At 46.3% G+C, this 16,498-nt stretch overlaps 1 protein-coding gene across 2 annotated transcripts in view; it reads left to right on the forward strand.

The window, feature by feature from the left end:
* The window catches only part of LOC126175383 (ABC transporter G family member 23), a 501,239-nt gene that overhangs the window by 386,388 nt on the left and 98,353 nt on the right, over positions 1-16,498 (forward strand). For both annotated transcript variants that reach the window (XM_049922158.1, XM_049922157.1), the window contains one exon: positions 13,262-13,527. In XM_049922158.1, coding sequence (XP_049778115.1) covers positions 13,262-13,527 — 266 coding nt within the window. The remainder of the gene's footprint in view (positions 1-13,261; positions 13,528-16,498) is intronic.

The following is a 16,498-nucleotide window of genomic DNA, read 5'->3' on the forward strand; positions in this document are numbered from 1 at the left end:
AGGAGTGCTAGTTCTGCAAGGTTCGCAGGAGAGCTTCTGTAAAGTTTGGAAGGTAGGAGACGAGGTACTGGCAGAAGTAAAGCTGTGAGTACCGGGCGTGAGTCGTGCTTCGGTAGCTCAGATGGTAGAGCGCTTGCCCGCGAAAGGCAAAGGTCCCGAGTTCGAGTCTCGGTCGGGCACACAGTTTTAATCTGCCAGGAAGTTTCATATCAGCGCACACTCCGCTGCAGAGTGAAAATCTCATTCTGGATTCCGTCTAATTCTAGAACAACTTACCGACATCTGAGAAGTGTTATTTATTTTGCTGGACCAAATCATCAATATTAATCCGCGCACTGTTTCTAACAGCTCAGCGTTGAAATGTTTCGTGAAGTTCGTAATTCCACAAGACGATGGTTCCGTTCTTACATACAACCCACAAAAGATCATTTTAAATATCTACTAAATCGGTTGTATGACACCAGTAAATCTAGAGAACTGACAGTGGAACGAAATAAACTAGGATCCACTTCTACATAGGCTTCTGTGTTTATAATAAGATACGTCTCCTATAGGTAATCGATGTGGCTGCCACGTATTGACAGTACCGCTGGATAATCCAGCATCTCTTCCACAAACTCTATAAATGACTGAATTACTCAAAATAAAATGTTTTGTTCTTAAACAACAGGTATAGTACACGGTATGTCATTTCTATAACGAAACATCGACAAAAGTGAAAGTAGCGCTTGATGTATCACAAGAAGTATGGTAGGATCGCTATTGTTCAGTAGCGCACCTAACGATTTCTGTTGTCTGCTGGCGCGCAAATCCACTCATCTCGGCGTAGTACCTTGGCTGGTGAATGATTAGTGCAGATTTCTCTGTGCATCTATAAATTGTGGAATGCATATATATCGAGAAGAGTAGATGGGTCAATCCGTATAAATGATGTGACAGATCACGTTCGTATCTCGCAGAGGTTGATCGCTGGCGACACTATTATAACAAGGGACGTGACGTCTTAGAAGTATTGTTGCCGTGTCGACGGAGACTTAGAGTTTTATCACCGAGAAGTGCATCGATTATCACTGGTAGATGAAAATGATCAATACTGTTCGGTCACAAGGCTGGTGACTGATCACTGGCATGAGACACAACTGTCAGGAGACAAACAGCATCTGTGTGTCTGTACACGCGAGATCTGCAACACTTTAAAATTCTTTATGATAATGTTCTCATGCAACTCCCAGAGATTTAGTTTTTCTATCCTTGACAGTACGCTCTCCCCCATTCACACACGTGTCTCAACGGGTAGTAAGGATTTTCCATTTCTCCAGGCAGTCCTCAATAGATTCTGCAACCGTATCTGTGCCCTACGACCCACTGTACGGTATGTTTCGACCGCCTTTGCAGCTTTACAGCTACTTTTAGTGTTTCAAAATGATGCGGCCTATGTTTTTATCTTAGTGAAAATGTGCATTTCTTAATTTTGCCTCAAGGTGAAGTAGTCAACTTTACTTACTATGCAAGCGCTTTGAAAAGGTCACGCTAGTTTTCTTGCAATGTCTCCCACTGTAGTTCGCCGATCATCTCCCAGACTGATGACCAATATTGAAGATTTGGTCACATAAGCTGTCCTCTATGCCGCGGAGAGTGGCCGCGCAGTTTGAGGTGCCATGCCACGGTTTACGCGGCCCCTACCGCCGGAGGTTTGAGTCCTCCCTCGGGCATGGATGTGTGTGTTGGTCCTAGCATACATTAGTTTAAGTAGTGTGTGAGTCCAGAGACCGATGACCTCTGAAGTTTGGTCCCTTAGGAGTTCACACACATTTGAACACTTTGTCCTCTATGCCACTTCATTCATAGTGAATTACATTTCCTTAAGACGCTTCCAATGAATCTCAGCTTGGCGTCTGCTTTTCCTACAATGTATGTGATAATTCCACTTTACGTCTCTCTGGACGATTACTCCTGGCTATTTTAGTGTTGTTACTGTTTAGCGTGATTTTTAATCAGTTCCGTATTCGAACAGCAACGGCTATTTTCCTCTATATACATGTAATAAGTTCCATTTACCCACGTACAATGTCGACTGCCAATCCGTCCACCAATCACGGATCTTCTGCAGGTCTTCCTGCGTTTCATCAAAGTTTCTGGCATTCCTACTTCCGTATAGACAACACAGTCTTCTGCGAGCAATCCCACAGACCTTTCAGTGTTATGCTCTACATCACTTACATACATTGTTCAAAAGAATTAGGGGAACGTGCCTTTGGACACCTGTCACACTCCACTGAGCACTAATTGAGGACTGGTTACGTTAACAAATTATACCTTTAACTTCCACAAATTAAGTACGTAACAAAACACCACTACATTGTCGATCGTTTACAAGAATTGTAATGTGCGACAGGTGCAGAAAACGAACTGGTAACAATTGTTCATCCTGCCATCCTCGGTAAAATGGTTCAAATGGCTCTGAGCACTATGGGACTCAACATCTTAGGTCATAAGTCCCCTAGAACTTAGAACTACTTAAACCTAACTAACCTAAGGACATCACACACACCCATGCCCGAGGCAGGATTCGAACCTGCGACCGTAGCAGTCCCGCGGTTCCGGACTGCAGCGCCAGAACCGCTAGACCACCGCGGCCGGCTAACCATCCTCGGTACTTTTCATTGGACTCTGAGAGCTCTCCGTGAGTGTTTATCGCTGCTTGACAGCTATGTGGGCATGCTCCGTATAAATCTATGCTCCCATTCTTCAGTGAGAGCCCGTGAGAGTTCTTGGATAGTCTGTGGTGGAACAGAATGACCACGAACGCATCGGTCGGGACTCACCGCTGGTCATTCCATTACGTCATTGTCCAGGATTCGCAAGAGATCCGCCGCATAAGCCCTGGCATTACAAGGAATTCAGGGCCACCACCGTTTGCAGCAGTCACCGCATGGTCCATGGATCTGTTCGATTTACTGCGTGGCGGTAAGGCGAACATAGACAAGTCAAGATCAGTATGGTTGTCAACACTGATACCTCCCCACAACATCAAACAACCTTGGAAATCTGTAGATTTCCTGGACAAAATGTGGAAGGTAGAACTCACCACGGGTCTCCATCACCTTGCGTCACAGGATATCTGGACTAGTGCGTGAATAATGCGTTACGCCAGTGACGAAGTTGCCAGTTAACATGGGAAGGGAAGAACTGAAGGCGAGTTTCAAGATGTTGTCGCGTTAAGCGCTGCATTCGAACAGGACGTCTGGGTCGTACGGTAACCTGTTCATTGCAGTCAGATCGGACAAAGTAGCTCCAGTAGCCCTTCTGAGATCGTCCTGCAGTGCTCTGGCGTATCCGTGCGTCGTAGAGACAGCCGGATATTGGTCTTCACGTGGGGCTGTAACGCGTCGGCGACCTTGTCCAACTCGCCTTGTGTACTGACCTATCTCCCTGTAGCGTGTTCACAAACTATCAATGACAGATGGAGAACCATTGGCATCTGCAGCAACACGACAGCAAGTCCATCCTTTTCGGATCAAGCACACTCCCACTGGAACTTGCACTGCATTAAGATGTCGCAATGCATGTGCTTGGTTGAATACAGCGTCCACAAATGACAACTACCATCTGTGTACCTCACAAGAGAACACTGAGACACCGGTAGTCACTTCCTTCTGATGTTCACCTGAGACTGCAATGCATGACACAGCCACTATGGCGAATGACTTTACTTGTTGGACGTACTGAAAGCGAAGTTCTCAAGCAGTAAGACCACAGGTATCGCCTGTATCAAAATAAATTTAACATACCGGACGTTGATTCACGTGTTCACCTAATTCTTTTCAACAGTGTATATTAAAAACATTCTTTTAGAACGTACTCTAGTTCCCAAGATATATTCTCATTAATGTCACCGACGGTGACCGAATGATGTTATTTCAGAAGTTTAGAAGCACGATGAAAGCTCTTGGAGCGAGTTATGGGGAGTAGGATGGCTGGGAAAGGACAGCTGTCAGATTTTCTGTAGATTTACAGAGCTGCGTTGGTAAGCGCGTTCTCACTTTGAATTAACTTAAAAATGGTTCAAATGGCTCTAAGCACTATGGGAGTAAACATCTGAAGTCATCAGTCCCCTAGACTTAGAACTACTTAAACCTAACTAACCTAAGAACATCACACACATTCGTGCCCGAGGCACGATTAGAACCTGCGACCGTAGCAGCAGCGCGGACCCGGACTGAAGCGCCTAGAACCGCTCGGCCACAACGGCCGGCTTGAATTAACTACGAGATGTCTTGTTATAACTATGATCTCACTATGTGAATTGTTTCAGGCGACCTTTGAAAACCAGTCGATTATTTCACCTTGAGGCAAATATTAGGAACGCATCATTTCACTGATATATAAAAACAAAGTTAAATGTGTCATTTCGAAAACTTAAAAACAAGCATAACGCTGCCAGATGCTCGAAATGCTGGTTTTAGAGATGAGTTTAGTGCTCCAACATGACGAGGCCTAATACCCATAAGGATTTTATTCAGATCGACGATAACCATAGAAGTCTGTGTATCTACACAGAAAAAAAACCTGTACCTGACACTGACGCGAGATACTCGCACTTTTCAATTACGTTGATATCTCTAGCCAACTAGCTAACTTTTATCTCAGTGTCATAGCTGCAAGTCCAACATCGTCTGGTGATTTAATCCTTTTCATGATGTTCACCACTCGTTGTTAGCGTGTTCAATGAGCATTCTGCATACCTTCACTCGGTATTCTTTCTGTTCTTCGGTCATTAAACGAGGAACAAACTTTGCTGCAATTTGTTTTCGAGTAAAATCTCATGACATGAATTATTTGAGATTTTGATAATCTTCTCAAGGTTGTCTGAGAGTTAGATGACGAACGAGAGTCGAACCCTTGATTTTTTAAACAAGAGTCCCATCAGTGGAGACGAACGATACGTAAGCTTTTGCCAACCCATTGTGACTAACGAAATTTTATCTCAGTGCCTTAGCTGCAAGCCCAACGTAAGCTGGTGATTTAATCCTTTTCATGATGTTCACCAGTCGTTGTTCGCGAGTTCAATGAGTATTCTGCATACGTTCACTTGGTATTCTTTCTGTTCTTCAGACATAAAACGAGGCACAAACTTTTCTCCACTTCCTCGCAAAATTTCTTATTGCAACGCTGCTTCCGTAAACAAAACATTGAAAAGATCATCACTAACACTTACCACATTCTTGTAAATAGCAGCAGCTCGGAAACGAAACAAGGTAAGCAATCATATAATCCGGTGAAGTTACTTAGGAAACTGTAACTGTTACAGTGCTGCTAATGTCACATCGTTAGGCTGCCTCGTTGCCACATACAAATTAGTTCGGTTATTTTTTTGAAAACACTTCCAAATTCGCCCATGGGGAATTCTGATGCCAGACTGAAATATATAGAAAAAACCCTAAGGAAGCGTAATTCGTCCACGAAGGAAGTCGAAATTTCCTCGAACTCTCGTTCGACCAACAACTGAATATTGCTCATCACGCTAGGAAACCTAAGAAGCTAACGCCAGATAGAATTCAAAGAAGATTTGCTTGTTTTGTCACGAGCTTATTCAAGGGAGACCTCACAGAGATTTCCAACAAACTTCATTGACTAGAAAGTCAATATTCATTGCGAATAGCCTTTTCAACTTTTTAAAGCTCATGCGCAAGCTGCAGTTGCAGCAATGTCAAGTAACATACCATTTTCTTCAATGTGCGTCTCACATAATGATCAGGCGGGAAAAATTGGACAAATGGCGGTTTATACTGAGAGGCGTCGAGTATAATTTTTCCCCAGTGGCGTACGAAGGGAAAAAAAGATTGTGGCGCACTAGTACCCTTCGTACTCATCGTAAAGTGGCTTATCGAGTACAGATGTAGACGCAAACTGTACGTTCTGACGTTTACAAAAGTAATCTACGGAAAACCGTCCAAAATAATAATGCTTTTTGAAAATGTCAGCGACAAGCAATCAACTAGGAAAGACCTGTGGCCAAGTCCATGGAAACGATTCGATTAGGATGCTGGTGAGAACGCACTCTTCAGAAGGTGTGTGAGAATACGCCTTCTTCTAGTTCACTAGTGGGTTGTGCTGCCTAGTGGGATGTTCTAGAGTCTTACAACTGTGTCGAATGAATGGGCCCTTCACCTGTTCTGCGCACAGAGACGATCTGTCCGCGCCGGCCGCGCAGCAAACCAGTCGAGTTTACGCTCGGTTGTCGACCTTGCTGGCTCTGCGTACGCCGCATTCAAAAACAAAGAGCGTACGCTCAGCCGGCAACAGGTCAATCCGTACAGCGCTGTTATGCGGAAAATTCCTACGCGGTGAACCTGCTCGCGTCTGCAGTGATGTAATATTTGCTCACACAAACATACCACATTTCCTGTTGGTACTGGCGTAAAACAACTACATGCAGCTACTATTAAACAAATAACTACTGCAACGAACTGTATCTGCCAGTGCTTCGATAAAATGACCTGATTAACGCAAATTTTTAAATAGAGTACGCTGTAGAATTATCCTTTTCCTCCGCGTGGGCTCCGAGCCTGATTGCAGAGTTATTTACATTTTTTTTAATTTATCATGAGTAGTTTCAATGACTGTAAAAATGCACACGTTACTGCTATTTATAAGAAGGTTAGGGGAACAGATGTATAAAATCGCAGACCTGTTCCTTTTACATCCATTTGTTGCTGAATGCTATATCAAAATGAAGCGAATAAGTTTAGTTTTACAGCTCGTAATCTTCAAGGTAAGGGAAAGTGCCCTAGCTTAGTTGAACAAGGATGGTGAAAGGATGAAGCCGTATCCTTTTAACGGAATCTTTCGGCTTTCGCCTGAAATTATTGAGGAAAACAATGAGACACCTAAATTAGAATGGCAAGACGGACATTCAAAACCAGACCCTCCCGGCCGGCCACCACATCTGTCGGTAATGCAGAACGTATAACACACAAGTATAAACTCAAGTGAGACAAGTGTCTCTCAAACAAATCGGCATCGCTGCAATAGACTAAAAGACAACACGCTGTCAGGTGTGCTGGGTGACAAGTGAAGTGTGTGAAGCAATACAAAACTACATAATGGAGCCTCTCTTGAGGTTAAGATGTCGGATGACCCAAAACTTTAGAGTCAAAATTATACAGACACTACAGGTCCCTGAAGAAAACAGATTAGCCAGGTGAAAACTAAAATCTGCGCATTTAAGTCGAGCATTAATATAAAACTGTGCCACCGAAGGCGCGGAAATATTGCCTGCCCTACTAGTAATCCTGAACTACAGGTTGTATTGAACTGTATTGAACTGGGACCTAGAAACGACGGAGAGGCGTCGTCCCCGCCGTAGCCCTCAGTGGTACACAACAGGCTACAGCAGCCGACTCACCCCACCGCCGCCCCACACCGAACGCAGGGTTATTGTGCGGTTCGGCCTCCAATGTATCCCCTCGGGAACGTCTCACGCCAGATGAGTGTAACCCCATTGGGGTAATTATGGTGTACGCGTACGTGGAGACAGTGTTTGCGCAGCATTGCCGACATAGTGTAACTGAGGCGGAATAAGGGGAACCAGCCCGCATTCACCGAGGCAGATGGAAAACCGCGTTAAAATCCATCCACAGACTGGCCGGCACGCCGGACCTCGACACTAACCCTCTGGGCGTATTCGTGTCGGGGACCGGCACGCCTTCCCGCCCGAAAGCGGTGGGTTAGACCGCACGGCTAATCGGGCAGACCAACGGGTTGCTCAACTTCGCACGCTTGTTTGTCGGCATTCTGCTGTTGGGGGTGGTATGTCTATGCCTTCCACCGACCTCTGGACTGATTTACCCAGACAGTTACAGACTAATCTACAGTTTAACGTGAGATCTGAATCACTGAGCAACTCTGGGTTATTCACACGTAGAAGAGATGAAGAAAGCGATATATCCATATCTACATGCTCTGTCTGACAAAAAATATAAAGCACCCAGGACAAGCGGTCCGATGTCCATGAAACCCCGTACAAGTACACACCATCGGCGTGTATGTATGTAAATGATTACAGTTGGAATTTTCGGTGATAGACAGAACTGTCACCGCGGCGTACTGGTGTTATTTGCGTTTAGTGTTGTTAACAGGCTTAGGGGCGTGAACAGTGTGAGGTATTAAGTGCTCCTCACTGTGGAGGACGCAGAGTTGCCGTGTACTGTGTTGAGACAGCGTTATCTGAACTTAACAGAGTTTGCGAGGGCCTCATTGTGGCTCTCCAGTTGGCAGGCTGGTCTAGTCGTGTAATCTCCAGATTTCTGGGGCATTCGGATATGATAGTGGCTGGATGTTGGACTCCTTGGGAACCTGAGAGGAGGCTCAAATGGTTCAAATGGCTCTAAACACTATGGGACTTAAGATCTGAGGTCATCAGTCCCCTAGACGTAGAACTACTTAAACCTAACTAATCTAAGGACATCACACACATCCAAGCCCGAGGCAGGATTCAAACCTGCGACTGTAGCAGCAGCGCGGCTCCGGACAGAGGAGGCATACTCGTCGTCAAGGTTCCAGTCGACCACGTCTGACTACTACGAGGGAGGATCACTGTCTTGTGCAGCAGGCACGTCGTAACCCCTTCACATCTGCATCTGCACCGGCCGCTGTGACCGAGCGGTTCTTGGCGCTTCAGTCCGGGACCACGCTGCTGCTAGGTTCGAATCCTGCCTTGGGCATGGATGTGTGTGATGTCCTTAGGTTAGTTAGGTTTAAGTAGTTCTCAGTCTAGAGGACTGATGACCTCAGATGTTGTCCCATAGTGCTTAGAGTCATTTGAGCCATCTGCACTGCCACCCAAGAAGAATTAATGCACTCCGTGCTATATTCTGTTTCATCCAGCACCATCTCGAGAGTAACAGTAACCGAGCTATGGAATTAACGGCCAATGCGTAGGCTACAGTTAACACCAGAACGCATACCGCTGTATCTGGAATGATCCCGTGATCGGGACGCCTGCTGATGAATCGTGGTTATGCACTACCTCGGATGCATATCGTCGGCAAGTTCAGCGGCGACCTTGGAAGAGGACTCATTGTTCCAACGTGTTGGAGAGACATAGTAATGTTACTCCTGGCGTCATGTTGCGTGGAGCCATCGGATATGACTTCAGGTTACGGCTGGTAGTAACTGAGGGAACTCTGAGGGCACAATGGTATGTCGCGGACGTCCTGCGTCCTCACATGTTACTTCTCATGCGCCAGTATGTGATGCCATTTTCGAAGAGGGAAATGTTCACCCACATGTGGCACGTGTTTCTGTGAACTGTCTGTGTGATGTTGACGAACTTTCATATATGTCCCTGATATAAAATGTGTGGGAGCAGCTCTGACGTCAACTGCCGAGGGAACGATTATGTTAGACAGTGTTCCTGGGTGCGTTACGTGTTACCGTGTTTCGCCAAGTGAGGGCCTGAACAACATTATCGAACATCGTCGTTTTGATGGTCCAGGTGTTATGGTATGGAGAGGCATAACGTTGCATGAGGGTACTGACCTCGAACTCACTGACATGGTACGCTTATCGGTCAACATTAATGTGACACAGATCTCCCTCCCCGTGAGCGTCTTTTCAAGGGTGCATTCCACCCTAACATCATTTCTGTAGGCGACAACGCGCGACCGCATCGAACAGTGCAGCCGGAGGAGCTCGTAGAACGAAAGAACATGCGGTGAATGGAGTTGCCTATCCGTTCCCCCGACGAAACGCCCTACCATAAGAACTCCTTACCAACCATGTGGATAGAGCGTGGGCACGCGTTGCAGGAAAAAAAAAAAAAGATTGGAAATTTGTGGTAAGGTCTTATGGGACCAAACTGCTGAGGTCATCGGTCCACAAGCCTATACACTGCTTAATCTAACTTAAACTAACTTACGGTATGGACAAATCTCACTCCCATGCCAGAGGAAGGACTCGAACCTCTGACGTGGGGAGCCGCACGGACCGTGACAAGGCGCCTTAGACCACGCCGCGTTACAGAGCATACATTGCCGTCAGTGGTGATCACACATGCTATTGAAAACCTTGCCCCGTCTTGAAATGTCCAGGGGACCTCATTAATCACGGTGATTTCAGTGTAATGAAATGTAAATGTAAATGTCGTGTGACTAGAACCTCACGTCGGGTAGACCGTTCGGCGGGTGCAAGTCTTTCGATTTGACGCCACTTCGGCGACCTGCGCGTCGATGGGGACGAAATGATGATGATTAGGACAACACAACACCCAGTCCCTGAGCGGAGAAAATCTCCGACCCAGCCGGGAATCGAACCCGGGCCCTTAGGATTGACATTCTGTCGCGCTGACCACTCAGCTACCGTAGGCGGACTTCAGTGTAATTACTGCCCGTGAATAAAAGTGTTATTTCTGTTTGTCTCATTCGAAATTTCTTTCAGTTATATTCTGTACTATGCTGTTGCATTTCTGTCTTACGAGTGGTCCATGTTTCATTGAGTTACGTAACTTGACACTCACACATCACTCGAAAGTCACTTTCGTCCTTAACTATTGCACACCAGTGTATTTTATGCGCCTTAAGGTATGCAACTCAACTCACATAGTATGAATCTGGGACAGATAATGTAAATTGGGTTACCTATCATCAGGGCATGAAAAATTTTCTGGGACAGTTTTGTTTGCCCATCCTGCAAATAAACCACTTATCAAAGAGGATCACTAGCGCTATGAAACTGGCAGCTATCGATGCTGTTTCCCACAGGAAACTGTCACCATTGCACGGTGGTAAGGAAATGCAGAAACACTTGAAAAAAAATTTCAGCTTGCGGCAGTTCTCTTGACAGGCGTGTAAATGCAAGATAGTGCTTGTAACAAGGAGACAACCCGATAGCATCTGATTACATCTTGAGCACGTCACATTACAAAAACATTTACGGGTAATACTAAGAAGCGATATAAAATAGAATTAATACGTAAAACTAGTGTTCGGAAAGCGAATGAAAGACTTAGAGTTGTAGCAATCTTCTGGGAAAATGCAAGTAATCTGTAAAGGAAATTACATTCAAGATGAGGAGCTGTTTGATCATTGTACCAAATTCTTTTTGACTCCCTATGCACAGTCGAGGTAGCTGGATTTATGGTAGCGCTTTGGAACTGACGAGTGATTCCTTCCTCAGAGTTCGTGTGATTCTCTACAACCTCGTCTACAGTGCTCGACAGTGCCTGCCCGTCAGTACATAAGGTCTGCCTGGGCTTGGTTTGGCTGTTGTCGTTCCTTCGTGTTTCCACTTCACAGCCACATCACTAGCAGTCGACTTCAGCAGCCTTAGAAGGAATGACACAATTTCAGAGACTTTGTTTGTCGCGTACAGACATGATTTTATGCGTATAGACGGAAGCAGCGAGTGGAAATTTGTACCAAGGCCGGGACTCGAACCTGTGTCTCCCGCTTACTAGACAGGTGCTTTAGTCAGTAAGACACCTCGGCACTGCACGTATTACCCTGGCACGCCCCCCTCCTCGATCAGTGCAGTTGTCTGAACCACTGTGTCAAGGTAGCTTAGTAGCCGGCGTGGTAGCTCAGCGTGTTCGGTCAGAGAGCTGGTTGGCCTCTGTTATAAAAAAAAAAAAAAAAAAAACTGAGTGGAAGGATCAACAAACGAACATGACCGGATGTCATGTGACATCCGCAACGACCAAACACAACGATGAACAACAACAACAAAGCACCTGCCTAGTAAGCAGGAGACCCGGGTTCGATTCCCGGCCTTGGTACAAATTTTCACTCGTCGCTTCAGTCTATATACATAAAAGCTACAGAAGGGTTGAAAAACCTTCTATATCCACACCTATTGGATACTTCGCAAATCACACTTAAGTGCCTGGCAGAGGGATCATCAAACCACCTTCACATTAATTCACTGGTATTCCAATCTCAACAGCGCGCGGACAAAATGAACACCTACGAGTATATCTTCCCTGCGAGGTCTGACTTCGTTTCTCCCTATGTATGTCGGCGTCAACAAAATATTTTCGCATTCGGAGGAGAAATTTGGTTCTAATGGCTCTAAGAATTATGGGACTTAACATCTGAGATGGTACAAATGGCTCTGAGCACTATGGGACTTAACTGCTGTGGTCATCAGTCCCCTAGTACCAAGAACTACTTAAACCTAACTAACCTAAGTACATCACACACATCCATGCCCGAAGCAGGATTCGAACCTGTGACCGTAGCGGTCGCGCGGTTCCAGACTGTAGCGCCTAGAACCGCTCGGCCACTCCGGCCGGCTAACATCTGAGATCATCAGTCCTCTAGACTTAGAACTACTTAAACCTAAATAACCTAAGAACACCACACACATCCATGCCCGAGGCAGGATTCGAACCTGCGATCGTAGCAGCAGCGCGGTTCCGGACTGAAGCGCCTAGGACCGCTCGGCCACAGCGGCCGGCCGAGAAAGTTGGTGATAGAAATTTCGTGAGAAGATTCCGTCGTAACGAAAAACGCGTTTGTTTTAATGATGTCAACCGCAAATTCTGTAACACGTCAGTGACACTCTTCCCTATTTCGGGGTAACTCAAAGAGCGCTGCTTTTCTTTGAACTTTGTAGATATACTCCCTTAATGCTATCTGGTAAGGATCCCAGACGGCGCAGCAGTACTCTAAAAGAGGACGGACTAGCATAGTGTAGGCAGACTCTTTAGTAGATCTGTTACATTTTTTTAAATGTTCTGATAGTAAAACGCTGTCTTTGGTTTGTATTCCCCACAACATTTTTTGTGTGCTCTTTCTAACTTAAGTTGCTCGTAATTGTAATTTCTAGGTATTTAGTTGAATTTATAGTCTTCAGATTTGACTGATTTATCCGGTAACGGAAGTTTAACGGATTCCTTTTAGCATTCATGTAGATGACCTCACACTTGTCATTATTTAGTGTCAAAAATGGTTCAAATGGCTCTAAGCGCTATGGGACTTAACATCTGAGGTCATCAGTCCCCTAGACTTAGAACTACTTAAACCTAACTAACCTAAGGACATCACACACACCCATGCCCGAGGCAGGATTCGAACCTGCGACCGTAGCGGTCGCGCTGTTCCAGACTGAAGCTCCTAGAACCGCTCGGCCACACGGCCGGCTGAGCTGTTACACTCTAATATTCCAGCTTTAGCAGTTATCTGAGGCTGTACCAGAAACGTTCACCGACACCTTGCTAGTGTCGAGCAGCCAACTACAGTGGTGGCTCGCCGTGTTACAGATGGTGGCAGCCGAGGAGGGCGGCGCAGCGGGCCCCGGGCCGGCCGCAGAGTCCTCCGGCGGCGGCCCCGGGTCGGCGGACGTGGGCCTCGAGCTGCAGACGCTGCAGGAGCGCCGCCGCCGCCAGTTCACGACGCAGCACTCCACCCTGTGGACGCGCCGGCAGCAGGCCGTCTGCGTGCGCCGCGCCTACAAGAAGTACGGCTCCAAGTCCGCGCCCAACGTCATCCTCGACGGCCTCAACATGACCGTCCCCAAGGGCACCATGTGAGTCTCTCGCTTCTGTCTCCCGCGATTCTCAGCCGTATTGTATAACAATATGCATCTGACAACTAACAGCCGAATCGAAAAAGTCAACTAACGTTAAGAGTTGTAGTTTTCCTGCTTGCAAGGGAACATCCCCATCGCACCCCCCCTCAGATTTAGTTATAAGTTGGCACAATGGATAGGCCTTGAAAAGCTGAACACAGATCAATCGAGAAAACTGGAAGAAGTTGTGTGGAACTATGAAAAAATAAGCAAAATATACAAACTGGGTCGTCCATGCGTAAGATAGGCAATATTAAGGGGAGTGTGAGGTGAGGAGCGCCGTGGTCCCGTGGTTACCGTGAACAGCTGCGGAACGAGAGGTCCTTGGTTCAAATCTGCCCTCCACTGAAAGTTTTGCTTTCTTTATTTTCGCAAAGTTATGATTTGCCCGTTCGTTCATTGACGTCTCTGTTCACTGTAATAAGTTTAGTGTCTGTGTTTTGCGACCGCACCGCAAAACCGTGTGATTAGTTGACGAAAGGACGTGCCTCTCCAATGGGAACTGAAAACATTTGATCGCAAGGTCATAGGTCAACCGATTCCTCCACAGGAAAACGCGTCTGATATTTTGTATACGACACTGGTGACAGCATGTGCGTCACATGACAGGAATATGTTGTCGACCCACCTAACTAGTACACTTGGCGAATGGGTGAAAAGTTTCTTCTACCCTGCCCGATTTAGGTTTTCTTGTGGATGTAATAATCACTCCAAAAAAAGTGATGAAAACATGAGTTTTTCACATAAACTGAAAATAAAAAGTTAAAATTTTCGGTCGAGGAAAGATTTGAACCAAGGACCTCCCGTTCCACAGCTGTTCACGCTAACCACGGGACCACGGAGCTCCTCCCCTGACATTGCCCTTAATATAGCTTATCTTACGCATGGACGACCCAGTTTGTATATTTTGCTTATTTTTTCATAGTTCCACACAACTTCTTCCTGTTTTCTCGATCGACCTGTGTTCAGTTTTTCAAGGCCTATCCACTGTGCCAACTTATAACTAAATCTGAGGGGGGTGCGATGGGGATGTTCCCTTGTTAGTAAGAGAAAAATACTTACACAGCCAGTTACGATTTTAAGATGTGCTTAATTGTTACTCGATGTTGATAAATTCGTCCATGAGCTAAGTAGTTACCTCAGGGGTGTAGGGGTCAAGTAGCGCGGCCACTGCTGTGTTAAAGCGGGAAACTTTTATTGTTTTGTCTTCCAGTACCGATAACTCACGTGTGCGAGCGTCTCGTAGCGATCAGCTGCTATGGCATGAATTTTGAGACGGAAGTACCATGGATTTGTGAATGCGTGTTGCAGAGACGGTCATAGTTAAATGTGGTACTTACTTGCAGCGAGGAACATTACATTAAAGACATTATAATACAGTGCAATGAGTAGAAGAAGACTGACATTCCAATCATATATCGTACTGTCTCATACTGAATAATGCTATGAAACATAAGTACAGTTACTTTCATTAACAAATTAACCATCCGTTCACACAGAGAACACAATACTTAGTTAGGCAAAGCTATGTTGCGACTTTTGGGTCGATGAGGGTGCAACAGTCTGAAGTAGAGAACAGTTGACACGAAGTGGTCTGAATGGTACCGATTTTTAACGATCACTACATGGGAGACAGCTGCCAACTTATCGCGCCCTTACCACAACTAGTCTACAAGACGCTTGCAACTTACTGATTTGTACAGCTCATCAATTAATAATAAGATTGGTACATATGCGGCCGGAGGTGGCGTCCCTCAATGTTAATACTGTCTCTATGGCTCTTGAGCAAAAAGCTTTGACGACCACTTCCCTAGACAGTCCAACAGGCAGCGTATCTCAAATCTTTAGACTCCCTATTTTCAGAAAGTGAGCGAATGGTCAGAAATGATCAAACCACGGTTCAGACTCATAACACATATGGAAGGATATGGAAAGTGCTACACCAAGAAGCACCAGTGCGATGTTAATCACATAATGGATGTGGAATCATTAAACTATGATTCGATATTGGACTGATATTCCATCAGAAGGGATACACGAAACTGTCGGGGATGAAGGTGGCTGCAGCAAGACTGACGGCGTTTACATAAACTGTATATTACTCCAACGAACTCCAGGAAGTATAGGCGCGCAACTTCGGCCAGAGGCGCGCCCGGCGTCGATAAATGGCGTCTTCGTTCCACAGATGCGGTCAGGCGTTAATCTTGCGACCCACAATGGCGAAAAGCGGTTTCAAGAGGACGGCGGTAGCCGCTGCCTCCGTAATGCTGAGGGCTTACAAGGTCAGCATACCTCGGCAGTGCTGTGTGAGATGCGGCGGCCTGGTGGTGTTAAGCTTCTGGCGGGGCGCTTGCGTCTCCCCATCCGAGGCGAGTGTCGAGCGCTGGTTGGCACTCAGTGTCTCAGTTACTAGGAGAGCATTAGTTCGATCCCCGCCTCACCTGTTTCCGTCCTGCAGCTGGAAGTACGTTGGCGCCTCGCGGTGGCAGCCGGTACACAACGGATGCCGATTCGAAGCCTGGTTGTGTAGGCGTCCACAGTCTGGCCAGACGGACAGCTTTTATACACGCCTGGGCAGTTCTTGTCACGTACGCGGCGCGCTAAGCGACATGAAAACATGTCGAAAAGTCGATAACTGCCACAGTGACGAAGCTACTGATAAGGCAAAATCGCTGAACTTGCAGCTGTTGAGAAGCGTTCGAATTTCGGCATCGGGTCCTGGCATGTTCCCGTAACGTTAAAATATGGTCATCCAAAAAACTTCCTGGCAGATTAAAACTGTGTGCCGGACCGAAACTCGAACTCGGGACCTTTGCCTTTCGCGAGCAAGTGCTCTACCATCTGAGCTACCCAAGCACGACTGGCGGAAGTACAGCTGTGAGGACGGGGCGTGAGTCGTGCTTGGGTAGCTCAGATGGTAGAGCACTTG

The sequence above is a fragment of the Schistocerca cancellata genome, chromosome 3, assembly GCF_023864275.1.
Source record: "Schistocerca cancellata isolate TAMUIC-IGC-003103 chromosome 3, iqSchCanc2.1, whole genome shotgun sequence".
Classification (NCBI taxonomy): Eukaryota; Metazoa; Arthropoda; class Insecta; order Orthoptera; family Acrididae; genus Schistocerca; species Schistocerca cancellata.